The sequence below is a fragment of the Zophobas morio genome, unplaced genomic scaffold (genome assembly GCF_036711695.1).
Source record: "Zophobas morio isolate AGI-343-1 ecotype UQ-CSIRO unplaced genomic scaffold, CSIRO_AGI_Zmor_V1 ptg000020l, whole genome shotgun sequence".
In the NCBI taxonomy this organism is placed as follows: Eukaryota; Metazoa; Arthropoda; class Insecta; order Coleoptera; family Tenebrionidae; genus Zophobas; species Zophobas morio.
The window spans coordinates 1,858,830-1,886,741 of record NW_026972125.1 but is presented as its reverse complement, the minus strand read 5'-3'; the positions used below and the strand labels follow the sequence as shown (position 1 = coordinate 1,886,741).

The 27,912-nt window shown below is 44.8% G+C and overlaps 8 protein-coding genes across 22 annotated transcripts in view; all 8 read right to left on the bottom strand.

Moving 5' to 3' along the window:
- Positions 1-70: 70 nt before the first annotated feature.
- Positions 71-1,483, bottom strand: LOC135131290 (zinc finger protein 530-like). Its single transcript, XM_064058961.1, has 5 exons — positions 1,465-1,483; positions 1,235-1,399; positions 959-1,119; positions 593-779; positions 71-339 (listed from the first exon to the last, which is right to left on the bottom strand). The coding sequence occupies exons 1-5, from the start codon at positions 1,481-1,483 to the stop codon at positions 71-73; spliced, it is 801 nt and encodes a 266-aa protein (XP_063915031.1).
- Positions 423-7,060, bottom strand: LOC135131391 (uncharacterized). Of its 5 annotated transcripts, none has more exons than XM_064059133.1 (7): positions 6,098-7,060; positions 3,922-5,922; positions 3,004-3,872; positions 2,756-2,956; positions 2,506-2,702; positions 1,240-2,427; positions 423-1,119 (listed from the first exon to the last, which is right to left on the bottom strand). In XM_064059133.1, the coding sequence occupies exons 3-4, from the start codon at positions 3,311-3,313 to the stop codon at positions 2,817-2,819; spliced, it is 450 nt and encodes a 149-aa protein (XP_063915203.1). In that variant the 5' UTR covers positions 3,314-3,872; positions 3,922-5,922; positions 6,098-7,060; the 3' UTR covers positions 423-1,119; positions 1,240-2,427; positions 2,506-2,702; positions 2,756-2,816. The 5 variants fall into 5 exon arrangements, with proteins under 5 accessions (XP_063915203.1, XP_063915202.1, XP_063915204.1 ...); XM_064059132.1 differs by having other exon boundaries at positions 423-1,399; positions 1,490-2,427; XM_064059134.1 differs by having other exon boundaries at positions 423-2,427; positions 3,004-3,357; positions 3,495-3,872.
- On the bottom strand, positions 1,593-2,149 carry LOC135131289 (gastrula zinc finger protein XlCGF26.1-like). Its single transcript, XM_064058960.1, has 2 exons — positions 1,939-2,149; positions 1,593-1,819 (listed from the first exon to the last, which is right to left on the bottom strand). Exons 1-2 carry the CDS (start codon positions 2,147-2,149, stop codon positions 1,593-1,595), a joined length of 438 nt encoding a protein of 145 aa, XP_063915030.1.
- Positions 4,022-8,109, bottom strand: LOC135131288 (gastrula zinc finger protein xFG20-1-like). The gene is made up of 15 exons (XM_064058959.1): positions 8,091-8,109; positions 7,949-8,023; positions 7,360-7,555; positions 7,071-7,303; positions 6,768-6,929; positions 6,427-6,625; positions 6,167-6,280; positions 6,098-6,102; positions 5,607-5,922; positions 5,250-5,432; positions 5,011-5,179; positions 4,641-4,904; positions 4,522-4,526; positions 4,314-4,477; positions 4,022-4,221 (listed from the first exon to the last, which is right to left on the bottom strand). The coding sequence occupies exons 1-15, from the start codon at positions 8,107-8,109 to the stop codon at positions 4,022-4,024; spliced, it is 2,304 nt and encodes a 767-aa protein (XP_063915029.1).
- Positions 7,307-15,750, bottom strand: LOC135131390 (uncharacterized). Of its 7 annotated transcripts, none has more exons than XM_064059129.1 (7): positions 15,229-15,750; positions 13,645-15,177; positions 12,860-13,568; positions 12,571-12,769; positions 8,098-12,166; positions 7,728-8,023; positions 7,307-7,555 (listed from the first exon to the last, which is right to left on the bottom strand). In XM_064059129.1, the coding sequence occupies exons 3-5, from the start codon at positions 13,031-13,033 to the stop codon at positions 11,781-11,783; spliced, it is 759 nt and encodes a 252-aa protein (XP_063915199.1). In that variant the 5' UTR covers positions 13,034-13,568; positions 13,645-15,177; positions 15,229-15,750; the 3' UTR covers positions 7,307-7,555; positions 7,728-8,023; positions 8,098-11,780. The 7 variants fall into 7 exon arrangements, with proteins under 7 accessions (XP_063915199.1, XP_063915198.1, XP_063915201.1 ...); XM_064059128.1 differs by having other exon boundaries at positions 7,307-8,023; positions 8,098-9,367; positions 9,484-12,166; XM_064059131.1 differs by having other exon boundaries at positions 7,307-8,023; positions 8,098-8,338; positions 9,484-12,166.
- Positions 8,133-10,912, bottom strand: LOC135131287 (zinc finger protein 425-like). Its single transcript, XM_064058958.1, has 12 exons — positions 10,762-10,912; positions 10,488-10,652; positions 10,182-10,346; positions 9,951-10,055; positions 9,610-9,785; positions 9,484-9,538; positions 9,251-9,367; positions 9,050-9,103; positions 8,752-8,931; positions 8,468-8,603; positions 8,411-8,418; positions 8,133-8,332 (listed from the first exon to the last, which is right to left on the bottom strand). The coding sequence occupies exons 1-12, from the start codon at positions 10,910-10,912 to the stop codon at positions 8,133-8,135; spliced, it is 1,512 nt and encodes a 503-aa protein (XP_063915028.1).
- LOC135131286 (zinc finger protein 319-like) lies at positions 13,339-17,475 on the bottom strand. The gene is made up of 17 exons (XM_064058957.1): positions 17,199-17,475; positions 17,107-17,136; positions 16,891-17,045; positions 16,570-16,838; positions 16,418-16,457; positions 16,255-16,356; positions 15,904-16,186; positions 15,566-15,750; positions 15,469-15,484; positions 15,287-15,406; positions 14,991-15,239; positions 14,722-14,938; positions 14,614-14,657; positions 14,311-14,516; positions 14,138-14,249; positions 13,759-13,923; positions 13,339-13,568 (listed from the first exon to the last, which is right to left on the bottom strand). The coding sequence occupies exons 1-17, from the start codon at positions 17,473-17,475 to the stop codon at positions 13,339-13,341; spliced, it is 2,700 nt and encodes an 899-aa protein (XP_063915027.1).
- Positions 17,476-19,816: 2,341 nt separating this feature from the next.
- The window catches only part of Lola (longitudinals lacking), a 63,507-nt gene continuing 55,411 nt past the window's right edge, over positions 19,817-27,912 (bottom strand). The window contains exon 5 of one of the 5 annotated variants that reach the window (XM_064059092.1): positions 19,817-20,055. In XM_064059092.1, the coding sequence (XP_063915162.1) occupies positions 19,835-20,055 (221 nt within the window). In that variant the 3' untranslated portion in view covers positions 19,817-19,834. Of the gene's footprint in view, positions 20,056-21,895; positions 22,126-24,011; positions 24,219-25,615; positions 25,867-26,905; positions 27,135-27,912 lie in introns of those variants that run through there. The other 4 variants (XM_064059120.1, XM_064059116.1, XM_064059085.1 and 1 more) reach the window with 4 other exon arrangements.

Genomic DNA, 27,912 nt, shown 5'->3' with positions numbered 1-27,912 from the left:
ATATAACACTCAGGTCTCGGCCTGCCTGTCCGACCTCGTAAAACAAACCCCTCGAAGCCCTCAGGCCCCGCTATGACGCCCCCTTCTTCCCCAAGAACTCGATCGCCCTCCCGATCTCCTCCTTGAGCAAAATGTTATGCTTCCTCGACAGGTGGCGCTCCACGTGCGTCTTCTGGTAGCCCCGGTACGGGCAAATCGAGCACGCGAACATGGGCAGCTTGCCGCACTCGTACTTCATGTGCCTCGCCATCGTCGACTTTTTCGCGTACGTCTTCCAGCAGTTCCGGCACGCGTACTCTTTACAGTCCAACCAGAACTTATTATCCAACACGAAAACCCCTAAAACAAAAGTCGGTCACACCAAGATTCCTCGAGCGGGGACGAGTGCGTCAACACCTTCACCCAGTTAATAACTACAAGAGTGGGTTGGGAGGTTTTTATTCGTGTTATTTTACAAGTTAGGTTTAGTTCCAGACACGATGTGGTAGTGTCTGAGCGACGTCATGTGGGACGTCAGGGAGTCCTTGCGGTGTGTCTGAAATTTGCAAGGTTCGCAAGTGAACGTCGGCTTCTTTTCGCAAATGAAGTTAACGTGACGCTTCAGGTGCGTCTTGTGTTTGTACGTTTTGCCGCACTTCGCGCACGAGTAGCGCGGAAAGTCGAGGCCTGAAAAAGAGAGAGGTAAAATGAGGAGAGTGGCATGCGCTGCGAAGGGATAACGACATCGCCGGGTTGGCTGTGGCACTGGAGAGATGAAGGATGTCGTTACGCCTTCTTTCCTTCAGTCGAACGCACAAAGCATACACAAATCAGTCTAGAGAAACTCGACTAAACAACAAACTATATAGTTTACTCAGTCATTTAAAATCATCCCTACAAACCATAAGAAAATAGTAACGTTATATAAAACTATGTAACTTTATAACTATTATAATCAGTTCGGGTGTTTATTTTTAACATGGCGGATAAGCGCCCTCTCGTGGATAAACTTAATCCCGCAAAACTCGCAGGAAAATCTAAAATTCTGTCCACACTCCTTCTTCAAGTGGCGAAACAAACTCGGGTAGTGTTTGTACGACTTGCCGCAAGCTCGACAAAAGAATCCCCCATTTTCGCACCCTAAAAAAAGCGGAGATTAATCCCCATACGTTTGACACAACTACGGGTCAAAGAAAAATTATTTCGCCACAAGCTTTTATTAATTTTTACTGAATTAACAAGGGTTAGTGTCTACTCAACGAATGCCTGATCAAGTGAAACTTCCTCTTAAACCTTCTGTTGCATTGAATACACGCAAACTGGGGTTCGATTCCACACTCGTACGTAAGATGGCGCCTAAGAGTCTCTGGGTTCTTGTACGACTTGGAGCAGCGTTCGCAGTGAAAAATTCGCTCCGCGTCTGAAACAGATCACTTTACCTGGTGTCAAAATTCGAATGAATACGTCACACACTACGTCACTAACATCTGATTGGTTGGAACATACTCACGTGGTACCGAATGGGCGGAGTCAGTGTAACAAAAGGGATACAACGTGATTACTTTTATTGGACGAAATAAATGCACTTAACAATCTTGTGTGAGTAACGACCCCTAAACATAAAACACAGTTTTATATAAATCTTTATAAATCGACTCGAACTCGAGCGCCCGTTCGGGGTGGCGCCTCCTCACGTGTTTTTTCAGGTCGTACTTTTGCTTCATCGCTTTGTAACAGTAAATACATTTGAATTTGTGTTCGGGGCCACACTCGTACCTGACGTGTCGGCTTAGAGAGGCTTTGTTTTTGTACGACTTGTCGCAATCCGAGCATTTAAACTCTGAAAAGAACCGAATTAGTGTTGGACTTACGCAGGTGCACTATGTACACTTCTGAGTAAAAACAAGAGTCAGATCAACTAAATCTTTATTCAGACAAACAACACAACAAAAAATCAGCTCCAAATGGCGGCGTGTTTTAGCCCGATGTGCGAGGTGAGGGACGACTTTTGGGTGAACTTTTTCCCGCACAACGTACACTCGAACTGGGGTTCTTTGCCGCACTCGTGTTTTATGTGGCGCCAGAGGCTGGCGTAGTGTTTGTACGTCTTGCGACAGAAGCGGCACTCGAATTTGGCTTTGGGGTCACCTAAAACATACACGCCGGTCATGAAAGCGAACTGGACTTGAGGAACACTCAGTAAAACAACACTCTTTAGGAAAAGATTTATTGTCCGAGGGTTAACAATTGATTAGTTGGGTTAGTGGGTTAGGTGCTGGGTGGCGGCGTGCGCCGCCATCGAAAACTTATGGGCGAACTTTTTCCCGCAATAATCGCACTCGAACTTGGGGTCTTTGCCGCACTCGTGAGTCTGGTGGCGGCGAAGACTAGTGTTGTGTTTGTAGCGCCTCGAACAAAATTGGCACCGGAAGCCGGTAGTCCCCACACCTACAAAACGAGCCCGCGTGATTCCAAAAACTGGCGCCCGACATTTCGGTACTCGGTAAACGTGTCGAGAATACGCACCGCTGCTTCACACTTTATTCAAAGCGCGAGTAATTTGTGACGCTTCATGTGCCTCATCAAGTGGCTCTTGCGCTTGGCTTTGTAGGTGCACTCGCCGCACGGGAACGCCGGCGCCTTCCCGCACTCGTACTTCTGGTGGTTGTTCAAAGACTGCTTGTGCTTGTAGGACTTGACGCACAAATTACAAGTGTACGGACCTAAAAACATATCGTTAGAACCGTAGTTGACGCAGTCGGGTATCTAAGTCTACTCTGGTCTACTAAACACACAGCCAGTCAACAAAACGGTTTATTGATTACAATACTACAAGTCTACAGTGGAACGTCTACTTTGGCCAGCTTCTTGTGCGAGTTCATGATTCTCGTCTTGGCGAACTTTAGCCAAAGCTTGACCGAATTGGCCACGGCCATGTCGTTTTTCTCGCCTTTGGCGAAGTTCACTTTAGCCGCCTCTGCAAAGAAAATATCACCTTAAAGCCGCTTGGTCTCTAAGCAGTACCGTAAATGACGTTCATGACGTACGTCCGCTCGAAGGAGAGTTTATCGCGGCCTTTCCAGTTGTACAAAATCGCGACTTCGTTGCTGATCAAGAATTTCATGATGCGTCTGGTGAGGGACTCTACCCCCGAACCACCTACAGCTGCCAGGCGCGCCACCATGTACTCCCCCAGCAATGGGTTCTTCTCCAACCGCGCGTTGAAACTCTGGAACTCCTCTAGCGTCTGAATCGGGAATTTTGGCACGTCCTCGGGACACACCATCGCGTCGTGGTGCACTCTCCGACTCGTCCGTAACAACTCATTCAACATCACGCTATGTTGCGCCAAATACTCCAGCACCGTCTTCTTAAACCCTGAAACAAACACCTTCGAGCAACCACAGACACTTCTGAATCGAAGGAGAACACAAACAACTCGACTACAATGAGCAGTGTTTATTGAAAGGGTTGGTGCGTTAGAAAGAAACAACTTGTACAAAAGTATCGGTTACATGAGGGACAGTGCAGATGGGTGAGTTTGGCTTTCCTCTGGGCTTCCAGTCGTCCGCTGTGTTCTTTGATTTTGGCGTAGCAGCCGTGACACCGCCGACGCTGCTTCAACACGGACACTTGGTGGTAGTACAAAGGAGCGGCGAACACACCTGCAATTGTCTTAGTTTAATTAGGGCTTGCAGACTGTGTTGTTTTGCAATAATGGGACAAGTGGCGGTCACGAGAGAATTTGTATCTGAACAAGCGCGCACACCGCGGACACCGAAACTTAGGAGCCACGGTGACGCATTCGTTGTGGACGTGGCGGTGCAGAGTGCGTTTGTTCTTGTATGCTTTGTGGCAGGCGTGGCATTCGAAGCTTCGGACAAACGCATTCCCTAGAAAAAATTAGTCGGTTAGGCGGCGAAGCCGTCGGGCGGTACTTACCACAGGCGACACAAACGGGTATTATCAGTACGGAATCAAGGGTTAAAGTCGCTTTGAGAAAATACGAATAGTGCGTTTATTACAAGAGTTACAGTTAAAGCTACCACAGTTTGACGGTTTGGCGGTAGTTGTGCGCCCTCACTAGGTGTCTTTTGAGGGCGTACTTCCTGGCGAATTTCGCGCCGCACAGGAAGCACTCGCTGCTCGTGTTGTCGCCGCAGATGTTGTGAAAGTGCACCCTCCAGCTGTTGTGGTTCTTGAACACTTTGCTGCACTTGTGACACACCACTTGCTCATTTCCTGAAACAACAACCGTCAGTACACGTCGACGAAAGAAACACAACGCATCGGCGATGAAAAATTTTATTTCAAGTAATAATTGTGGCTATAACGAGGTATGCAGTACGAAGCGGCGTCCGCTTCGCTTTTAGGCCAGTTGTGAATCCTGATCAAGTGCCGTCGCAGACTGTACTTCCGTTCGAAATCCGCGCCACAAACCTTGCACACACTCCTCTGGTCGGCGTTGCCGCACTTATTGTAAAAGTGCACCCGCCAGCTGTTGTGGTTTTTGAAAATTTTGTTGCAAACGTGACATGTTACCTTTTCTGAAACGAAAAGTCGGAATTATTGGCGAAGACGCAACAACGTGAAAGAAAAAACAACAAACTGCGATAAAAATATATTTGGCAAGCAAAGGACAAGCGAAACGATCATGAAACGGTTTCCTGCGGGTTGAGCGCCGGGTTGCTTTTGAGCACCATGCCGTGCTTGGCGACGTAGTGGGTCCTCAGGTTGTACTTCCTTTTCGACACGTACGTGCACAACGGACACGAGAACGTTTTCATTTTGCCGCAGTCGAGCGACACGTGGGCCCGCAGAGTGCTCTGGTTTTTGAACGAGCGGCCGCAGGTGGGGCACGCCACTTTGGCTCGTTTCGCATCTGGAAACAACAGAGTGAGTACCGAGTCACACTCCCCCCCGTGCTAAAAAAAACACTCGTATCGACTATCCACTTTATTACGACCACGTTACAAATTCTAACTGTAGATGCCTAAAAGCGCCCTGATTTTATTCTCCATGAGGCCGTGCTTGACAATGTAGTGCTTCTTGAGGGTAAACTTGCGCTTGAAGACCGCATTGTCGCAGAGCGTACATGAAAACGACACTTGTTTCGCGCAGTCTAAGTAGTAATGGACCCTCCAGCTGTTGTGGTTCTTGAAAAACTTGCCGCATTTGGCGCATTCGACTTTCGGGGGCTCTGGAAAAAGAGACGACGCAAGTTAGAATGGTTTATTCGGAAGTTGCGGGACAAAGACTACAACAAGTACAGGATTATGGCTGTAAGTGATTGATTTTGTGGCGCTGCATGGAGTGCCGGTGGCGGAAGAGTCGCAAACAAATGTCGCACTGAAATTTTGGGTAAACGTTGACGCACTCGAGCCGGATGTGACGACGCAGGGTGGTCAGGTTCTTGTAGGACCTCAGGCAAGTGGCGCAGGTGTGTCTTCTCCCTAAAAACAGACGGGTGAATAACGGAAGGCACAAGCGTCACGAGGGTCATAAATCAAGTACTAGTCGCATCAAAAATACAGCTTTATTAAGAGTTGCGTTACAAAATTAAAATAGTCATGGAATGATTCAAGGAACAAATAAGATTAAGGCACTTAAGTACGACCCGTCGCTACTCGTGGATCTGCACCAGCAGAGAATCGTAGGCTTCAAGGTCATAGTCGTTGCGTTCGTGCAATCTGGCGATGTGTCTGCGCACGTGCATCTTTTGCTTGGCCTTGTAGGAACAGTGAGGACAGTTGAATTGGGGCTCTTTGCCGCACTCCCACTTGATGTGGTTTCTCAAGGAACTGCGAAGCTTATAGAGACGGCCGCATTCCGGACAAGGGTAGACGTCCGTAGGTTGGACGTTTTCAGTTCCTTTGAACACCTCCAACTTCTTCACCACTTCAGAAAGCGTAGGCAGGACCTTTTTACGTCGCTTTGTTTGGTCTGGAACAACAACACAATTAGAATTTTGTCACAAACGAACATCATCAACTAACAACCGGGTAACAAAAAACAAAACAAAAAAGAAAAGAAACGAAAGAAAAATTTATTGCCAACAGAACAAGTGCAACAACTGAACAAAATAAAGTGACAATAACGTAATTAGGTACGGACTTACCGTCACTAAAACCTACTAGTTGAACACTGAACTAAGTATTTTCGTCTTTGTTATTGTTGTACAAAATACTAGCAGAACATTTGTAGCGATAATGCCTCAGCAAATTTTTTCTTTCGTAGTAACTCCGCCCGCACTGACACTGAAACTCCCCCAGACCTCTGGGCCTCCTTTGTAAACAAAAACCTACAAGGAAACAACAATTAACACTACACCATCCAACTTTTTCGTTTTTTTTTTTTTTAGTTTGAGAGTAAAACTGTCGGTGAAGACACCAAGACATCGTTTATTTGGCAAAACGCTATATCACAAAAACAAGAGTATTCTACTACTTATAGACATTCTGGTGCTGCTTCATGTGCCTCTGCAAGTGGTGCTTGTAAAAATAAGCAGCGTTGCACAAGCCGCACAAGAAGCTGCGATGATTCTCGCAGGAGAACTTTAAATGCGTCATCATCGCTTTCCTGGACTTGTACGGTTTCCCACATCTGGTGCAGGGGTAAACGAGCCCCATCGCGTACTTATAAATATCTGAAACAAACGTCATGTATAAAACGGTCGAGGGAACACGCAACACTACACACACAAACAGGCCTCTACCTAACAAAGTGAAAGAGGTAATAGCGGCAAGATTTTATTGGCTAGGATCAAAATACAACGTTGTGATGAGTACGAGTGTGGCGGCGAAAGTTCCCTTTGATCTTAGTCTTGTACGGGCAAGAGTCGCAGAAGAACGTGGGTTCTTTGCCGCACTCGAACTGCCGGTGGTTTCTCAGAGAGGACTTCCGAGCGTACTGCTTCTGGCAACTGGGGCAGTTGAACGGACCAAGGAAGGCTAAAACGAACACCGTCATTACATGCTCGTTCCACACACGCGACATCGACAAGTGGCGAAATTATCACCATCTACGTGATGAATCTCAATTGGGTCAATAACAACTCCCTTAATGTGAAACGCTTTATTAGGCAAAGTTACTGTAGACTTGGTGGCTCTTCATGTGCGCGTTCAAGTTATACTTCTGGTGGAACTTCTTAAAACAAATGAAACACTGAAACCTGGGCTCTTTCCCGCACTCGTAGTTGATGTGGCTGTTCAAGTGGTACTTGTACTTGTAGGACTTGAAGCAGCGGGGGCAACTCTGCCTCTGCGGTCCTAAAAATAGAGCAGTCAGACACACTTCAGACAAACGCTCCGACAAAAAAAACACGCTGTTGGAAATAACTGTTTAATGGGGTAAACCAAGTACAAGTTTTAACAAGAATGCCTGCTCCGGATGTGCGAGTCTAGGTGCGATTTTCTTCGGCCTTTGTACGAGCAGTACGAGTAGGGACACTTGAAGGAGGGCGGCTTGCCGCACTCGAAAGTTTTATGTTTATAGAGGGACTGCCGGAATTTGTACGACTTTCCACACATTAGGCACTCGAACGATTTGCGCTGGCCTAAGGGTCGGTACATGCAATCTGAAAATGGGGTCGTTTAATAGGTGCTCCAAACGGGCTGCAAGCGTTAAAAGCGAAGAAGAGAAAATTAATAGGACAGCGACATACTCGGAAAGAATCATTGTCTTCACGTAGTGTTTTCGACACAACTGGGAACTCGGGCTACAAGCAATTAAATAAAAAAAACACTCGCCTGCTGCTGTTGAAAGGGCGTCAAAAACTGGTGCCCGACAGTGACGTAACGGGCCTTAGTCTAAAGTTGCTTTTATTTAATAGTTAATACACTCAGAATAAAGTAAAAATTGGATCAGCGCAACAAGTGACGATTCGCGACATGCAGATTTAGGTGGCTTTTCCTCCTCCCGATGTAGGGACAGTTGAGATAGGGACACTTAAAGGACGGTAGTTTCCCACACTCGTACTTGACGTGCCTGTACCTCGACGCGTAGTGGCTGTAAATCTTATTACATTTAGGGCAGGGGTAGTGACCTGAAAAAGAAAACTTTATTAGAAACGGGTACACCTTCACTGGATCAAAGAACCAAAAACTACCAACAACGTACTACTTTGAACATTTTTATTCCAAAAGACTACAGATCTATGTAACGAAATTTTGGTATTTGAATCCATGTTTGTGTATCACGTGGACCTTCAAGGTTGACTTTCGCCGGGCGGAGTAAGAGCATGGTGGTATGGGGCATTTGAAAGAGGGTTGCTTTCCACATTCGTATTTGACGTGGCGACTCCTCGTGCCAGCGTGACTATAAAGTCGGTTGCAGTTGGGGCAGGGGTAATTACCTACAACTGACACAGGCGGTTAATATTATCACCGGGTACCAAACAACAAAGGAAAAAATAAATACAACGACAGAGTACTTTTATTTCTACAACGACAGTTTGTGAATTATGTGCATGTGTTGCTTTAGGGTGTACTTTCGCTTCGCCACGTAACTGCACCCAGGTGCTTCGCATCTGAAGGACGGCTTTTTGCCACACTCGAACTTAACGTGGCGGTTTCTGGAAGCTACAGTGCTGTAGTGTCTCGGGCACAAGGGGCAGGGGTAAATGCCTGAAAGACCATTTAGTGAAGTGAATGCAACCACGTGAAAGACATAGCTTAAGATTACTGAATAGTCGCACCCCCACAAAAACAAACACTGCGAAGAAATCCTTTATTGTACGAAAAAATACACGTGGTCCTCAAAAGAACTGGGAACTGGAAGCCACGAAGGGGTGTTTAATGTGCGTGTGAGTCTTCAACGAGCACTTCCTTTTGGTAATGTAAGGACAAAAAGTGCACTTGAACGTCGGAAGTTTCCCGCACTCGAACTTCAAGTGCCTGTTTCTGGTACTGATCGTGGCGTAATTTCGGTTGCACTGAGGGCACGGAAAAGAACCTGAAAACGTAATTGTTTATTACGTGAGCAACTATTTAATTGTTCAAAAAATGTTGAAATTTGTGCTTTAAAAGTACATGGGTTAACAGAGAGTTTTTTCTTTTGGAAGAGTAGTCACACTGGGTACAGGTGAAGACGATTTCGGTACCACCTCCTCTTGCGACGAGCGGCCCTAAAGATAACAAAGTTAGAAGCTATTACCTGAAGGAGAAGAAAAAATGAAACAAGTAATGTACACAGATCCTTTATTGATTGACAGGATGGTGAGTATTTTGCATGTGTGCTCTGAGAGTGCAACGCCGCTTAGCTCTGTAGGTACAGAAAGGGATCTCGCACGGAAACTGTGGGTTCTTGCCACATTCGTATTTCAAGTGGGTGTTTCTGGATTGTTGGTGCTTGTAGATTTTAGGACAGCGCGGGCAGGCAAAGCGACCACCTAGAAAGGGTACAGTGAAAATTGAGCTTGAAACTCGCGCGATCAACATTTAAAGCAACATTTAACGGACCTTCCAATCACCCTGTCCAAGAAACACAAGAAAAAACGAAACTAACAACCCTGACCGAGAAGATTGGGTACTTTTTCTGTCTTGATGATCTTCGTGCCACACTAAATACGTAACTAAAACGCGCTGCTACTTTCAAATTTTATTACAAAATGGTACTCCAAGTCAATCAAACAAAAGTAATGTGGTGTTTCCTCGTCATGTGCGTCTTAAGGTGTCCTATTCTTTTCGCGATGTACGGACAGGAACTACACGAGAACGTCGGTTCTTTTCCACATTCGTACTTAAGGTGGCGATTGCGTGACGTATGGTGGCTGTAGACTCGCTCGCATTTGGGGCAAGGGTATTTGCCTAAAAGTACCACCGGTTAGACAAGTCCAAAAAAAAAGAAAGGAAACACACGATTGTCTAGTCTCTTTATTGTCTACCTAAACACTAAGTACTAAACACGGTGCTTTCTCAGCACATGTCTGTTCAAAGCAAATTTTCTCTTGCATGCAAACGGACACATCTTACACACGAACTTTTTACTCTTGCCGCAATCTTGAGTAACGTGGTACCTCATAGTTTTGTGATTTTTGTAGCCCTTGCAACAGTTGGGACAATAATATCGTTGCCCGTCTAGAAAAAGAAAAGTCACTGGAGTTTTGCTAACACGTCGTGGTGCATGCAGACACAGTTTTTTTTATAAAACGATAGTTTATTCAGAAAATACAGAAATAGGGGGCTGTGTCTATAAAATCACACCGTGCAGCTTCGCCAAGTGTTTGCGAAGGTGGATCTTCTGGTATGCTCTGTAAACGCAGTGAGCACACTGGAAGAGGGGTTCTTTTCCACAGTCGTACCGAATGTGGCGGTTGAGAGCCGTCTTTGACTTGTAGTTCCTATCACAGCTTACGCATTGGAAAGTACCTAAAAAGATTCCAAGTGAGCGACTGGCATTCACGTATTGAGTGGACAAACAAAAAAAAAAAAACTTGGCACGAAACGTCGGAAGAGTACCATTAAAACCCGTTTGTAAAAACAATAGGAAAATTTATTGTCCTTATATACTAGAATGGTTTAGGGCCATGTGTTGCTTATAGAGGTACGCCCGCTTCATGTTTTTGTTGCAATACAAACAAGTGTACTTCTGCGGACTGTGTTGCTCCCGGTTGTGCCTGCGCAACTCGTACGTGCGTCCGAACTGCTTATGGCAAAGCTTGCACTCGGTGTCACCTAGAAAAAGCCGCATTAGTAAGACCTCGACTCACCTCGCCCCACAAAAAAAAAACACAATTACAATTATTGTGAAAATACTTTATTTCTATTCTAGTTTTGCATTAACATGAGAATGACATTGCAAGATGTGTCTTTTGAGGTGGTAGTTCCGCTTGAACTTCTTCTGGCAGAAGCTGCACGTGCGCTCCACGAAGCAGTCGTGCTGCTCCCGGTAGTGCCTCCTCAGGTCGTACACTCGTCGAAACGTCGTCCGACATTGATCACACGTAAGTTTAAGGTCTAAAAATAGAGGAGATTAGAAGGGTGAAGAGGAAGGTGTTTATTTAGCTACGAGATACATAAACTAAAGGGCGTGGTTCTTTCGGTGGTGTATTTTCAGGTTCCACTTGTTCCTGAACCTGCAAGGGCAAAGGGCGCACACGAATTGGGCATCTTTGCCGCACTGGTATTTGGAGTGTTTGTACAGGGAAGGGCCGTGCTTGTAGCGTTTGCCGCAAGTGGCGCATTCGTAGCGAAAGTCTGAAAAAAAAGCTCGTGTTACGTCAGGCCAAAGCGTGGGTCGCGAGTAAGAGAGACGCCGGCTTTAGTTCCATCTTTTATTAGTCCAAACCCCATAAAATAAAAATACATAAAAATATGACTACTTCACTACGTGAACAAAAATATATTATTTTGAACTAGTCTAACCAAAATTTAACCTAAAAGAAAAACAACGGGATCGAGAGGCAAGAGCCCCCGGTCACAACTAAATAACAAAAACTTAAAAACAAAATAAAAATATTCTTAAAGACAACATTTTGATAAATGCCCTCCAAGGACGGTATAATAATAACATAAACAATTACCAATATAAATATCCCATAGGTACATAATTTTCCGAATTTATTGCATAAAGGCACTTGGTACTATTGCTGCAATCGCTATTGCACTCAATCCAAATTGCACTCTCCAAGTACGAAAATATTGCCATTTGAACTCTGAAGCGTCCCGGTTGGACAAAATTACCTAACAATCCTCAAACGCGGACCCGACTGACTAGGCGCTGAGCGAACGAGAGCCCCCCGGGTCCGGACGACGGAAGACCAGCCCCCACCCGAGTCTTCTAAATTGTACTATAATTGAACACTAGTCCGACTTGACATCAGCCTTTGGAACGATGGAATCGTTGAGCATCATCAGCTGCGGATGGTGCTTGCGGATATGGACCCCGAGGTTGCCCTTCTGCTTGGCCCGGTAGGGACACTGCGGGCACTGGAACATGGGTTCCTTACCGCCGCACTCGACCTGCTCGTGCCTGCGCATGGTCGATTTCCATCGGTACCGCTTGCCGCAATGGCGGCACGCGAAAAGGGACTCCTTGCTATAGCCGGGCCGGACTGACTGGTTCGCCAACACTTTGAATTTGCGCATCGAGTGGCCGTTTTCGCCGTGTTTGCGGTATTTTTTGGCCGGGTTGAGCAGCAGGTTTTGCAAGCTTGGAGGTATCAATATATTATCAAATTCGAGATACTCTGGAAGGAGAAGAGGGTATTAGTACGTCAATAGGAGCAAGTCGACAAAATATGTACAGTGAGAGTGCGTATGTACATGGCCAAATCAAAAAAACGCAGAAACAAAACGGTTTATTAAAAACAAAAGAGTGGAGGCTACAAACCAAAAAAGGCAAAGTTGCGACTCACCTGCTGGAAAAGTGCGCGCTAAGAAACGACACTAAAAGCGACAATTAAATACATTTATTTCGAACGCAATATAAAAATAAAAAAAACACATTCAACAAATAAAATAATCATAATAATAATAATTAAAAAAATAAAAGGTACAAAGTGATACCACATCGACTAAAACTTTCTTCAATTACGCAAAACACCTACAACTGTTTCGTATCAGTACTGTTCAAAACGGGCTGCACACTCACCCGATTTGCGTTCACTTTTTATCGGGCGTCTTCTTGCTATGCGTGCCCAAGTGCATTCTGAGGTTGTACCTCGTCCTGAATTTCGCCACGCACTCGGGGCACTGAAACCTCGGCTCTTTGCCACAGTCGAAGCGCTTGTGCTGCCACAGATTCCTCTGGTGCTTGTAGCTCCGGCCGCAGTCGCAAGCAAACGGCCGCCCTAAAAACCACAAGTCAATGACTAAACCCGGACGCCACTTCAAAAATCAAATCAAGTTTCGATTTCAGCCTTTATTCATCTACGAATTACAGAGTTTGCGCTTCGGGCAGGACTTTCTCTTGGTGGAAAACGATATTGTGCCTTTGCCACGCGTACTTCGACGTGAACTTTTTCTGGCAAATTTGGCACTGGAATCTCTTTTCTTTGCCGCACTTCTTCATGTGGAAGGTCATGTTGGACTTGTACTTGTACCGTCGTCCGCATATGGGACACGGGAACGGCGTCTCGCACCCACCTAAAAAAAAGATCGTCATTATGGGGCTTCGAGCGGGGTTGCGGGGGGTGCAGAAACTCACGCACGTGTCACAGACTGATTTATTTATCAAAAAGTTGTACAAAAAAATTTTTATAAAATAAATGCTCTTACGGTTAAAATAAATACAATATGTCAAACCAAAACCTAAAATTGTCTTTCCTTCGCTCTGCTACTATGCTTATGTACATTCCTATGATTATAAAAATATATTGATTGCACCGAAACCGTCTATATTACTGTCACCGTTTGCACTCTACTTATTGTACGACGCGCCCAGCACCTCGTGCTTGTGCTCCTTATGCTTGGCCATCACGTGCATGACGAAATGTATTTTCTGCTTGCCCTTGTACGGGCAGTACGAACACTTAAACTGGGGCTCCTTCCCGCACTCCCACCTCCTGTGGTTGTACAGCGAGCTCTTACGCTTGTAAGACCTTCCGCAATTGCTACAAACAAACGGGCCCGGATCTAACATACTGTAATCTGAAAACAAGCCAGCATTAATACGCGCTCCGACTAGGGACAGATTAGATGAAAGATAAGAGTGAGTAATATTTACAAGAGTTTATTTACAGTCTCTATTTACACTATCTGTGCGTTTGTACAAGGAACATTTCTTTATTTCGGTGGGCGTTGGAAAGGTAATGTCTTTGCAGGACGTGGTAGAATTTACAGTAGAAGTTGCAAACCGAGCAGTGGTACCGGGGCACTTTGCCGCAGTCGTTCCGCAAGTGGGTGTAGACCGACGACTTGAACTTGTAGGTTTTTTTGCAGTTGGGACACACGTATAGCCCGGTCGAGTTCATTTTTATCGACTTGTGCAAAAAACGCAGGTCGGCTGAAAAAGACCGAGATTAGTAAGTGGCCACCAGAAGGCAGGGACGAAACAGCGACAGGGGGCCTTTATCGTCTCGCACGAAATACAAACAGGCAATTTGCACCTTTATTTTACAAGGAACAGGCAGGGGGAAGATCAGGGTACAGCTTTTTCAATTGCCTTTTCATGATCAATGGGACCTATTGCAGGCACTTGGTCCGCCGGCCGGACCGACCCCCGAAAAGTGAAAAGGTCACCCTCGGGTACCCCCTCCCCACGTTTTGCACCTCTATCTCACCGGGAACACCAGGAAAATCGGGTACAGACGAATCCGCAGTATGCCGTTTCTGGTACCTTTAGCTTAATTTGAATAAAACGCCCGCTTTCCAGCAATCTTTATTAGATTACAGTCCCCAGGCCGTGGCGCATCGAATGCGTCTGCAAGTGCGAGTTATGCTTGAACTTTTTCAGACACACTTTGCACTGAAACTTGGGCTCGACGCCGCACTCGTACTTCAGGTGGCGTCGCAGGTGGCCTTTGCGCTTGTAGTGCGAGCCGCAGCGCCCACAAGCGTGCCGCCCACTTTCAGTAATAAAAGTCGGGTAGCTAGAGTCTGAAAAAAGTCACTGTTAACATGTATCCCTCGCAAAACGGCAACACAAAGACAACAGAATCTACTTCAAAGTACTTCTACACGTCTGTGCACATGCCTAAAGCTTTGATACGAACTGTGGGCTCCTCTTGACTCGGCGCGCTTAAAAAAACGGTTAGTACAAGAACAAGGAAACACAAATTCAGTGTTATTTCTTTATTCGCACTCAGGGTGTCGCGTACTCTTCGGTACCACGATCTGGTGCTTGGGTAATTTGTGCACGACCATCATGTGTCTGGCGTAGTTGTGTTTGTGCTTCGAGGCGTAGCTGCACTGAGGGCATCTGAACTGCGACGACATCCCGCACTCCCACTTGCGGTGCGTGCTCAACGAGCTTTTGTGCATGTATCTGTTGGAGCAAGTGGGGCACTTGTAGGGCCGGTCTACAACCAAGCGACAAGTTAATACAAGTAAGGACACCCGGCGAAAAGCGACATAAAGTGAGCACCCAAAAAAAAGACGCGTTTGGAAAGAAGACTTTATTTAAGGTCGCGTCTGGGGATCTTGTGTACAAGTACAATGTGGCGAATGAGGTTTTGCTTGTAGCTTGAGGAGTAGCCGCACAGGGAGCAGTGGAAGGTGCGCGGTCCGTTGGATTCGCGCGTCTCGAAGAAGAACCGACCTGAAAGAAAACAGTGTTAGGAGGAGAAGACACCAACAAGTGTTCAAATACTAATGTCTGGACTGATGCACGAGCAACAGGTGGCGTTCAAAGTTACTCTTTCGTTTACTTGCGTACGAGCACTTGGTGCAGTGGAATTGGGGCGGTATCCCACACTCGTGTTTCACGTGTCTGTGCAGACTGGCGGCATGCCGGTAGGAGTTGGCGCAGTTTGTACACTTGTACGGGGCTGAAAGAGAATTCGGTCAAAAGTTGAAACTGGCGCGGGCGAATGAAATAAAACGCCGCTACTGGGACACGAAAGTCGCTGTTTAAGTAACAAACAACACAAACTATAACAAACAAAAATCGAGATTGTTCAGTGTTCTTTCTTCAAGTGGGTCCTCACGTCCGCTATGGACAGTTTATGCACGGTGACCAGATGGGTGATAAAGTGGTATTTATACTTCGGCGCGTACGAGCAAAACGTGCACTGGAACTGCGGGCTCATGCCGCACTCCCACTTCATGTGCTTCCTGAGAGACGTCCGGTGTTTGTACGAGTGCCAACACTTCGGACACTTGTGGGGGCGGTCTACAACGAGAAAAAACCAGTGAGAGGGTGCTACCAAAGTCGAAACAACAATAACAAGTACCTAGTCGCTTTCGTCACGCTTCCATTTGATACCTAATGAAACAGGTTTTTGTTGGTTAAAATGATTTATTCAGGTCTGGTTTAACAAAGTGCTTATTTTTGGCCACTCTATCTTGTGCACGGTCAACAGGTGGGTTTTGCAGTGGGCCTTTTGTTTAAAGGCGCGTCTGCACAACGTGCACTGAAAATGCCGAGTGATTCCACACTCCCACTTTAAGTGTTTAGTGAGGGACGTTTTGTATTTGTACGAGTTTTGACACCTGGGGCATCGGTAGCGTCCATCGGGGGCTAAAACAGTGGATTGTGAATGAATTGGGTCTGGCTGGTACGTGTAAAGGGCGCACACAACCACACAACAACGGGGAGACAAACTGATCTAGAAAGAAAGCCCCAATTGAGTAAAAAACCACGTAACTGTAGCAAACTTTATTGAAAACGGTCTACACGTGTATTAAACTGAATCTGGTGCTTTGGTATCTTGTGAACACACACTACATGCCTGATGTAGTTAAATTTAACCTTGAAGGCCGCTTCGCAGAACGAACACTGAAATTGGGGGTTCATGCCGCACTCCCATGTTACATGGTGCTTTAAAGAGCCCTTGTGCCTGTAGGATTTTGCGCATTTCCCGCACTTGTAACGCCGTCCTGGAAGAAAAACGTGTTAGAATATAACCAGGGTACACGAAAACAAACAGCTTTATTAACTTAAAGAAATTATAATTGGGTCGGGGTTTCAAGGTTAAAAGTGATTTCGCGCTTGTCGAGCTTATGAATCGTGAGCATGTGTCTAACGTAGTTGTACTTCCTTCGAGAATTGTACTCGCACAAAGCACACTTGTAAAAGCTTTTTCCTCGTTCTTGTCGGACGCGCTCGAGCAAGTTGAGACCTTGGTTGAGGATCTCGTCACCTGTAGACACAAATAGTGGATCTAAAACAAAACACAATGATAGAAGAGTGTCCCGTTTGCCACAAGCACCAGAACAAGGTGACACAAAAACACACAGCGGTCCAAAAACTTTATTTCTCTACAAAAAGAGCAAAGAGCACGTCTTTTCGGTTGCACTTGTGAATATTGACCATGTGTCTTAAATAGTTGTGTTTGTGTTTGGAGGCGTAGTTGCACACCGAACACCGAAACTGTTTATCGACTCCACACTCCCACTTGATGTGTTTGCTCAGAGACCCTTTGTGCCTGTACGCGTTGGGGCACTTGGTGCACTTGTAGGGATAAGCTAAAAAGAAAACCATAATTAGGCACTCCTAGGCCGTCTGGTCCCCCCGAAAAGAAACCACCGCGCATCAGACACTCTTTATTCATCAAGACTTCACATGGACATAACTAAAACAATTAATGCACACGTGCGGTTTGGTGGGGCAGGTCGCACAGAACGTCGACACGCGTTTCGACAAGTCCCGAGCCGCCCTGCTTCCTTTTCCTTCGTTTTTCAGGCCGGCGTAGCAGTGGACGCACCGCTTGCGGACCTTCCGCCCGGTCCGATCCACCGCTTGGGTTATTTGTAAGACGTGGTGGTTGTACTTGTGGTCGGGGCTGATCCACAGCGGGTCCAGCGCTATAAGCAAGAAACGAGTTACAAAGAGGATGCCGTCACCACGCCCAGTGTGCGCCACGCCCCTCGCTCCGCCCACTGGTTCACAAAACATGACATCACCACACAGTTTTTATTCGAAAAGGTGTACAAAACTAGCTAAATCTAATTTCTTCGCGGGCCATCTTGTGGATTGTTGCCATGTGTCTTATGAAATTGTTTTTCTGTTTAGTGTTGTAAATGCAGTAGAAACACTGGAACTGCGACTGGAGGCCGCACTCCCACTTCAAGTGTTTGCTTAACGAGCTGCGGTGCTTGTACGAGTTTGAACACTTCGGGCACTTGTACGGAAGATCTAGAACAAAAACTTTATTACTGTTAGTTGTGAGTACGATTTAGGGGGATTGGCACCACAACCGGAGCAAAAATAAAACAAAGTAAAGCAAATCTGTGTAATTAGACAAAGTTACAAATTGGTTGTACGTGTGACACACGTTATTTTCTGATTGGCTTTGTAATCGGGACACCACAACAACTCACTCCCCCGTGATCTACAAAAAAAGCACCGCCTACGTATTTCTTTTTAACGAAAAATTAGTCAGTCGGTTTTCTTGAGGTGCTCTCGATGCTTGGCCTGCATATGACACAGGAAAGTTATCTTCTGCTTTGCCTGGTAGGGACAAAGGTTACATTTGAAACGAGGCTCCACGCCGCACTCGTAATTCAGATGTTTGTTCAAAGAACTCTTGTGTTTGTAATGGCGACCACACTTCGAACAAGTAATTGGGCTGCAACCTACAAAAAAAACACAAGTCATAAAAGCATACCAAACGTTGCGCGATTGAGGGATCTACAATAAAATAAAACAACGGACATCAAAAAGATTATAATTTGCACAAACTTTACACAAAGCCTCTTTGAATGACCTCGCCATGTTTGGTCTGCATGTGAGTAATAAAACTGATTTTTTGTTTGGCTTTATAAGGACATTTGTTGCATTTAAACTGCGACTCTACGCCACACTCCCACTTTAAATGTTTATATAAAGAACTTTTGTGTTTATAGCGGCGCCCACACTTTGAGCAAGGGACGAGGCCCCAACCTGCAACGGAGACAAGAATTAGGGCAAAGTCGGCGAAGAACGGACACAGAGACTAAAGTACGTTAAATACCTGGTGGAGTCCCAAAATCCATTCATGTCGCCTGAAAGAACTCAAAGACAAATACAAACAGAGATCAAGTTTTTGAATAAGAACAACCACAGTACTTTAAACGTTTATTGATCAACGAGCGGCTGGAGGCTGTGCTTGCGCCTCATGTGCCCCTGCAAGTGCCCCTTTTGTTTACAGATATAGGAGCACAGGTCGCACCTAAACTGGGACTCCTGTCCGCACTCCCACTTTAAATGCTTATACAAGGAACTTTTGTGTTTGTAGACCCTCCAACACCTCGGGCACTGAATCCTCTCTAAAAACGACAAAGCGTCAGTATCGCTTCGGCGCACCGTCGCAACACAAAAAATCATTCTTTAACTAAATAACAACTTTATTTCGCTTAAAATACAAACTTAATCGAGATTCAAAAAAAGACATCGTGTCTCTTGTGGATGTGCATTTTGAGATTGTACTTGCGCTTGCACTTAAAATCGCACATGGTGCAAACGTAGAGTTTGTCTTTTCCGCAGTCAAAGGCCTGGTGGACATTCAGCGTGTTTTGGTTTTTGTAACACTTTTTACACCGGCTGCATTGCCACACATCTAAAAACAAGAGAATCAGAGTCAGGCGAGTCCCGCGCAAACTTATCAAACTAGAAAGAAATGAAAATGAAAGAACAGAATCGGAAACTGAAGTTTATTGGAAAGGAAATCTTCTAGATTTTCTTTGTGTAATAGGATTTCTTGAAGGCTTCTGCGAACTCTTTGTGGCGCAAACAAACGTGCCTGAGTAGGTTGTATTTTTGTTTGACTTGCTTGTCGCAGTGGGGACAAGAGAACGAGTTCGGCTGGCCGCACTCGAACTTTAGGTGACGCAGTTTGGAGGATTTGCGTGAGTAGACTTTGGCGCAGTTTTCGCAAGGGTACCCTACAAACGAATGACAAGGGTGAGATCGGTCACACAACGACGGGGATTAGTCGGAGCAAAACGCAACGCCAAAAGTAAAAATCGTTTATTGCGTACAAAAAAAAAAAAAAAAAGTTAGAGTTTATGGATGGCCTTTATGTGCTTCTTTAAGTTTCCTTTGATTTTACACCGATAGGGACAGAAGTCGCAGCAGAACGACGGCTCCTTTTGACACTCGTACTTTATGTGTTTCTGCAAGGAGACTTTGTGTTTGTATGAGCGGAAACACGTCGGGCACCAAAATATCCCTACAAAAACAGACATTAATACAAGAAAGGCTTGTCCGATCGTCACGTATCGTACCGAAAGTACCAGGCGTTTAAGAAAAAACGCAATAGTCAAAAATAAATTTATTAGGCAGACGAATAATAACATTTTTTAAAATCATCCAAGAAGAATTTGTGGCGCCGACAGACGTGCAACAGCAAGTTGTACTTTTGCTTCACTTGCTTTTCGCAGTAGGGACACGCGAAAAAGTTCGTTTTCCCACACTCGTACTTTACGTGGCGGATTTTCGACGACTTACGCAAGTACACTTTATCGCAATTCTCGCACGGAAAGCTTTGCTGAAAATCTGAAAAACAAACGGCACGGATAAGATCAATAAGCGACTGAGGTGCAACTGGGTTAGTCTGTTAGTAGAAGCTAAGTCTGGTACAAGGAGAAGGTTTGTTGTCCCTACGTTTGTAAAGGAAGTTACGGGATCCAAATTTTTCTACCACGCCCATCACTTATCGGATTCTTTATTCTTTAACGTACAACAACACATTTAATTTGATTGTAGGTCTTCAATTCAATTCAATTCAATTTAATTCAAGGGTCCTCTCAAGTGCATCCTGTTGTAATGTATCTTCAAGGTCCCTTTCCTCTTGGCTTTATAGGGACAGTGCGGACAACTGAACGTGGGTTCCTTCTGGCATTCGTACTTGATGTGCTTGTACAAAGACTCCCTGTGTTTGTACGACCTACAGCACGTCTTGCATTTGAAAGCGCCTACAAAAACCAACCTGTATGAAAAGTCCGACAAGATTACTACTCTAGCTACGAAAAAAACACCCTTTAAGTAAGAAATTTTATTAATTAATTGATAAAGACTTCACAAATTCGGGCTTTGCGTCGCCGAATCCTGAAATGGACCCCCTCGACGTGGATCTTCAAGTTGCCTTTTCGCTTGGCTTTGTACGAACAATACGGGCACTTAAAAGTGGGTTCCTTTTGACATTCGAATTTGACGTGCTTCTGGAGAGACTCCCTGTGTCTGTAATTTCTGCCACAAGTCAAGCAAGGAAATCTTCCTACAAGAAAAACAAACTTAGAAGGTTAGAAGTAGTACCGCCACGTGGTGAAGAAATGCACGGGTGTTACAAGAAACGATTTATTCAATGTAGTGTATACATTAGATAACGGAATGCATTCGTTTGAGGTGTTTGGTCAAGTTCCCTTTCCTTTTAGCTTTGTAGCTGCAGAAACAGCACGAAAAAGACGGCTCTTTTTGACACTCGAACTTCTTGTGCTTAGTGAGGGACTCTCTATGTCTGTACCCTCTGCCACAAGTGTCACAATAAAACCTCCCTAGAAGAAAAAACAACTTAGATGGGCTATTTTAATCCCGTTTTTAGTAAAGTCGGAATAAATCGTCAACAACGTCACAGAATAAAGTTTATTTGTTGTATTATTACACCAGGTACTTATGTCTGCGCTTGATGTGGTCCCTCAGATGCTCCCTCCGTTTCGCCCTGTACTCACAGCACTGGCACGCAAACGTGGGCTCTTTTTGGCACTCGTACCTCAGGTGCTTCCCCAGCGACTCCTTATACTTGTACGTTCGGGCGCACTTCCCGCACAGAAACCTCCCTAAAACATCCACCAAGTTAACACCACCCAAGTCGCGCGCGCACGAAATAAAACACAACAATGCAACGCACAAATTTATTCAATCGAGATACACAACTCGTTTTCGGCCGATTTTCAGGTGAACCCCGTTCACGTGAATTTTCAAATTCCCTTTGGTCTTTGATTTGTACGGGCAGAAGTCGCACTGAAACGTCGGTTCTTTCTGGCACTCAAACTTTTGGTGCTTTCTCAGATTGGTGGCGTATTTGTACGAGCGGCCGCAGGTGGGGCAAGTGAACCCCGCTGAAAGGAAAAAGAGTTCAAGACTAAAATTAGCACTTGTGCTTCAAGTGGACTTTAAGAGTGTGCGCTTTCAAGTTTCCTTTGGTTTTGGATTTGTAAGGGCAATAGCTGCACGCGAACGTGGGCTCCTTGCGGCATTCGTATCTGATATGCTGCCGGAGGGACTTTTTGTACTTGTAGATTCGGCCGCATGTTACGCACTCAAACGAAGCTAGAAAGACGGCAAGAGTTAAAGAACGTAAAAAAAAAACAACTGAAGTGGTGTTAATAAAAAAAAATGAAACGAAAACTAAGCTTTATTTCTACGGTTTGAATGAAAAAAAAAATCACTGTTGTGGTATTAAGTGCAGCTTCTCGGTGTGTAGCTTCAGGTAGGCTTTGCTTCTAGACCTGAAGGCACAGTACAAGCACGCGTACATTGGTTCTTTTTGGCACAAGTGTTTGATATGGTAGTTCAGGTTTTTTTTGTACTTGTAGACTCTCAGGCACGTCATGCATTTAAACGGCGCTAAAAAAACAGGAATTAATTTAGGAACGAAAACAACCAAGTGGGGACAAAAAGCCGACAACACACCCCAGGATTTGACTACACAAATAAAACTAAACAAATCTTTATTATTGGGTCACAGGTCTTTAACAACTCATTTGTTGGTCTTGATTTTCAAGTGGACCTTGCGGACGTGAATTTTCAAGTTCCCTTTGGTTTTCGATTTGTACGCGCACAACGTGCACGCGAACATGGGTTCTTTTTGACACATGTGTTTGACGTGGTAGTTGAGGTTCTTTTTGTACTTGTACCGCCTGCGGCAGGTCGTGCATTCAAAGGGTGCTAAAAATTCAAGAGTTAATTTACCAAGATAAAGAATCAAGTGTGTTAATAACACAAAAACACAATTCGTATAAATAAATTGCAAGAGTTTTTATTTTTAGCCAATTCAAGTGTTACAACGTCTCATTTGTATCTGCGTATTTTCAAGTGCACCTTGTCGACGTGAATTTTCAAGTTTCCCTTTGTTTTGGATTTGTATGTGCAAAAGGTGCAGGCAAAACTGGGCTCTTTGAGGCACTCAAACTTAATGTGGTGCAGCAGAGATCGCCTGTACTTGTAATGACGGCCACAAGTCTGGCAAATAAATTTTCCTGAAAAAAAGCAAAAGTAAAACAGTGGAACTAGAAGGACGAGAGAGGAAAACAAGACTAACGAAAAACAAGACAACTTTATTTTGTTAAAATATAGCAAGTGTTACATTTTTGGGTGCCGCTTCCGAATGTGTTTCGTCAGGTTTTCCTTCAACTTTGCTCGGTACGAGCAGTGCGCGCAGGAAAAAGACGGGTCGAGCTGACACTCGTACCTAATGTGCCTTCTCAACGAAGTTACATACTTATAGTTGTTGTTGCAAGTGGGGCAAGAAAAACGACCTAAAATGCCAACAGTTAATTTTCTTGAGTAACCAGCGCAAGCGCAATATTAGTATGAAAATAGTGCGAAATCATCTAGGTACGTAATGCGATAGAAAGATTTATTTCGACAGTATAGAGCGTCCATTACAACAACAATCTTTGGCTATAACATCAAAGTTTGAGAAAATATACGAAATCGAGGACCGAAGGTCCTCGTTAATCACATTTCTTGAACACAGACGACATTTACAAGTGCCTGCGCTGCACGTGTCGCACCAAGTTGTCTTTTCTCTTAAATTTCGCGTCGCACTTTTCGCAACACATCGTCGCCTCTTTCTGGCACTCGTACTTCAAGTGCTTGCTGAGGGACCTTTGGTACTTGTAGAACTTGCCGCAGTTCGGACACGGCAGTTTCGCTCCTGAAAGGAAAACCGTTAGTTGGATAAAGTCGCACGTGCGCACTACAAAACAATCAACACGCTTTATTCAGAAAGGAATAGCACTGTGGTGGCGAACATAGTGTCTTTTTAAATTGTGTTTCAACTTGGTCTTGTAGGAACACTGCTGGCAGAAAAAGCTCGCTTCCTTTTGACACTCGTACTTCAAGTGTTTGCTGAGGGATCTCTGGTACTTGTACGACCTGCCGCACGTCGTACACGTGTTCCCTGAAAGGACACAGTTAGTCGAGTTGGTAGCCCGATCACACACGTTTTTTGATAAAAATTTAAAAGGGCACAAAGTCGTGAACGCGCATACAGTGAATCTTCAAGTTCGGCTTTAGTTTAGATTTGTATGGACACTGCTGACAGTGGAAAGTCGCTTCCTTCTGACACTCATAGCGCACGTGTTTGTTCAGAGATCGCAAGTACTTGTAGCTCTTGCCACATGTCGCACAAGTGAAGTGGGTCCCTGAAAATCAACCACTTATTAAATGGTTCCAGGCGGAGACAAGTGCTATCTGAAAGCGTGAAACGGTGAAAAGTAAGTACCAAAGACAAAAAACTGACTTTATTCAAAACAAAGGGAACACATTGTGTACGCGCATGCAGTGTGCCTTCAAGTTCTCCTTCAGCTTGGTTTTGTGCGAACACCACTGGCACCAGAACGTGGCTTCCTTCTGGCACTGGAATTTGACGTGCTTCCGCAAAGACCTCGAGTACTTGTAAAACTGGCCGCAAATGTCGCACATGAAGCGTTTCCCTAAAAACAAGAACTCAAGTGAATACGGGTACCCCGAAAACAACCAACCAAAAAAAACAGTACCCAGTACTTTCAAACAATTTATTAACCCTGATTGACATTGTGTACGCTTAAATAGGCAACTTGAGCTCTTCTTTGTACGTGTGGTACTTGTAACGGACACTTAAGAGTTTTTTTTCCTCCTGAAAGGGACGTGATTGTTAAAAAATACAACTACAACTGTTTAGTACCTGAAAACACAACACAAAGAGACAAACAGTAACAAAAGCATTTATTGAAATTTCGGTTATAATTTAGTGATTTTTAAATGCATCCGGTTAATGTGAGCTTTCAGGTTTTCCTTTCTCTTAGCTCTGTAGGGGCACATGTAACAAAAAAAACTCGGCTCCTTTTGGCACTCGTACCTTAAATGTTTGTGCAGAGACTCCTTGTGACTATACGACCGCTGACACGTCTGACACCTGAATCTAACCCCTGAAAATTATACACATCAAGTTAAAATCGGCACCACTTCGGCCCGCTAAGAAATAAAACCCCGACTTTCCAAACAAACATTTATTGAACTTCCTCCACAAACACTTTCAGGAAGGGTTTTTTCCGCTTGGGTCTGCGGATCTTCAAGTGGACGCCGTTGTAGTGCAACTTCACGTTGTACTTGCGTTTGGCCTTGAACGGGCACATGGGGCACTTATACGTCGCCTCCTTCTGGCAGTCGTACTTCTGGTGCTTCTGCAACGAAATCAATTTGCCGTACCACTTGTCGCAAACTTCGCACTTGTATTTGCCTGAAAGAGCCGGAATTATTCGGGGCGGAGCCACAGTGGGAGTGGGCGGGGCCGCAATAATCGCTTACGTTTATTGCGGTAAATAGTCTTTGTGCATTCGTGCAACGTGCAGCTTTAAACACTTCAACTTTTTCCCTTTGTAATGACAGAACTGGCATGCGAGCGTGGGTTCTTTTTGGCACTCGTACTTGAGGTGAGCCGCAAGCGAGCGCTTGTATTTGTAGCGTTTCCGGCACGTGTCGCACGTGAACAAGTCGACTAAAACAAACAGAGTTAGTTAGCACCTACAACACAAACTCTGATCAAGGTCGACCCGGTGAAATAAGGACGAGAATACACACAAACAGCTTTATTTACAACAGCGACTTTTTCCGTCGTTTGATCTTAAAGTGTACACCATTGACGTGGATTTGCAAGTTGCCCTTCGTTTTAGCTTTGTACGGGCAAAGGGAGCACTGAAACGTCGGCTCTTTGTCGCACTCGTATCGGATGTGCTTCCACAACGAGGGGTGGTGCTTGTAGCCGCGTCCGCACTGAGTGCACTTGTACTTTCCTGGAAAAAAACACGTTCAGAGTAAGTCGTGACGAAAAAACAAAAAACAGAAACACGCGTTTACTACGAAACTATTTATTTTCAGTAAGAAACACTTCAGCAAACTTGACGTTTTTCACCGACTTGGTGCGTTTGATCTTCAGGTGCACTCCGTTGAAGTGGATCTTTAAGTTGCCTTTAGTTTTGGCCTTATAGGGACAATGGGTACATGGGAAGGAGGGTTCTTTCTGGCAGTAGAACTTGATGTGGTGGTTCAAATTGGTTTTATACATGTATGATTTGCCGCAAGTTTGGCAGACGTACGTATTTACTGGAAAAGAAAAATATTATGAGATCGAGCTAACAAGAGGAAGAGTCAGTCTACACACAGGGTTAATGGCTAAGTTACCTCTAAAAACCGCTACAAAGAGGGTGGTTGGAGAGCTAAAAGCTGAGAAGGTTAATATCAAACGAGCTTTATTAAAAATACACGAATGCACGGATTTCACAACCCTTTTATTAGATTGGTTCAGATCTAATAGATTCATAACTTGAGGTGGACCTTGTCGATGTGCACTTTCAAATTCCACTTGGTTTTGGACTTGTGTTGGCAAAACTGGCAATGAAACGTCGGCTCTTTCATACAATAAAACTTTTTATGGTGGTTGAAAGCGCTTTTCCGTTTGTACGACTTTCCGCACAGGCCGCAGAAGATGCGCACCCCTAAAAATCGAAAAAGGCGACTTAGAAAATACACAAAATAAACAACGTAGCGATTCAATAAAAGACGGGTTAGTGGTTAACACGGTTTAATTTTATTTCTGGGGATTTTCAAATGCACAGCGTCGTAATGAATTTTGAGATTCCAGCGCGTCTGGGCTCTGTACGAGCACATATTGCATTGATACGCACGGTCGCTTTGGCAATAGTACTTTTGGTGCTTCCAGAACGACTTTTTGTTGTTGTAGTACTTAAAGCAGAACTCGCAACGCCACTGTTGACCTGAAACAGACGTCGTTAATTGTTGTGACACTAAGTTGCGTCGAATCAAAATAACTGCATTTCGGGACTTGGAGTGTTATTTTGATTGTGATGTGACTTGGACGGATCTAAAATTACCGCAAAACTACTCGGGATGCTTGCGCTTGGAGTGGGACAATAGGCTCGATTTGGATTTAGCTTTATAAGGACACACGAAGCACTGAAAAGCGGGCGGGTTTTGACACTCGTATTTGGTGTGTCTCCATACAGACCGTTTCAGTTTGTATGACTTTCCACATATAGTACAACAATAGCCTGAAAAAAAAAGGGTCAAATACACGCTAGTCGTACGAAGTACTACTAAACCTAAAAAAAGAAAAATGCACACGACCCGAACTAAAAATACTCAATTTTATTCAAACAATCAATAGTTACAGTGGCACCCTGGATGTCTCTTTATAATGTGTTGCTTAATGTTGGTTTTTTGTTTGGATTTGTAGGGGCAATAAGAGCACCAGAACTTGGCTTCTTTCTGACATTCGTATCTTTTGTGTCGGTACAAGGACGGAAAATGTCGGTACCCTCTGCCACAAACCTCGCAACGAAAAGGAGCGACATCTACAACATAAAGTAAATTTAACTGAGTACCACGACGCAAACTAAAAAAAGCGATAATGGTCAAACGAAACGAAAAAAACCCAGACCAAAAAACTCAACACAAACGTGAAACGTTGGCTTTATTAAATTAGGTTTTACAAAAATCGAAAGCCGTTTTAAATTTTATTCACTAGTCGATCGAGGTGTTTACTGTCAACGTGTCGCTTCAAGTGGTCCTTCCTCTTAAACTGACACGCGCAGTAGTCGCAGTGAAACGGTTTGAACTCGTTCTGACACTCCAACTTTCTGTGTCGGTACAACGATGCGCAATGCCGGTACTTTTTGCCACAAACGTCACACCCGTAAAATCCACCTATAACCAAAAAGTCACTATACCAACAAAAACAAAACAACAAAAGCTACAAATTAAAAAAATGTGCCCGAAAACAGGTGTTTCGTCTTCGTCTTGACACCCTCTGACACCCTCGGGAAAAAAAACATCTGCTTGTGTCTTCGCTTTTATTGAAATACAGACTACAGCTACTTTTTCGCGACCATGACGCTGTCGTACGACTCGTGCTTGAGCTGGTGGAGGAAGTGGTGCTTGCTCATCATGTGCCCCACCACCGTGCTCTTCTGCTTGGCCCTGTACGGGCAAACGGGGCACTTAAAGGCCGGCTCTTTCTGGCATTCGTACTTCTGGTGCCTCCAAAGCGATCGTTTCGCTTTGTACACCCGGCCGCAAGTCAAGCAGTTGAAGGGACCACCTAAAACGAGTGTCGTTAGGGAGGCTTGCACG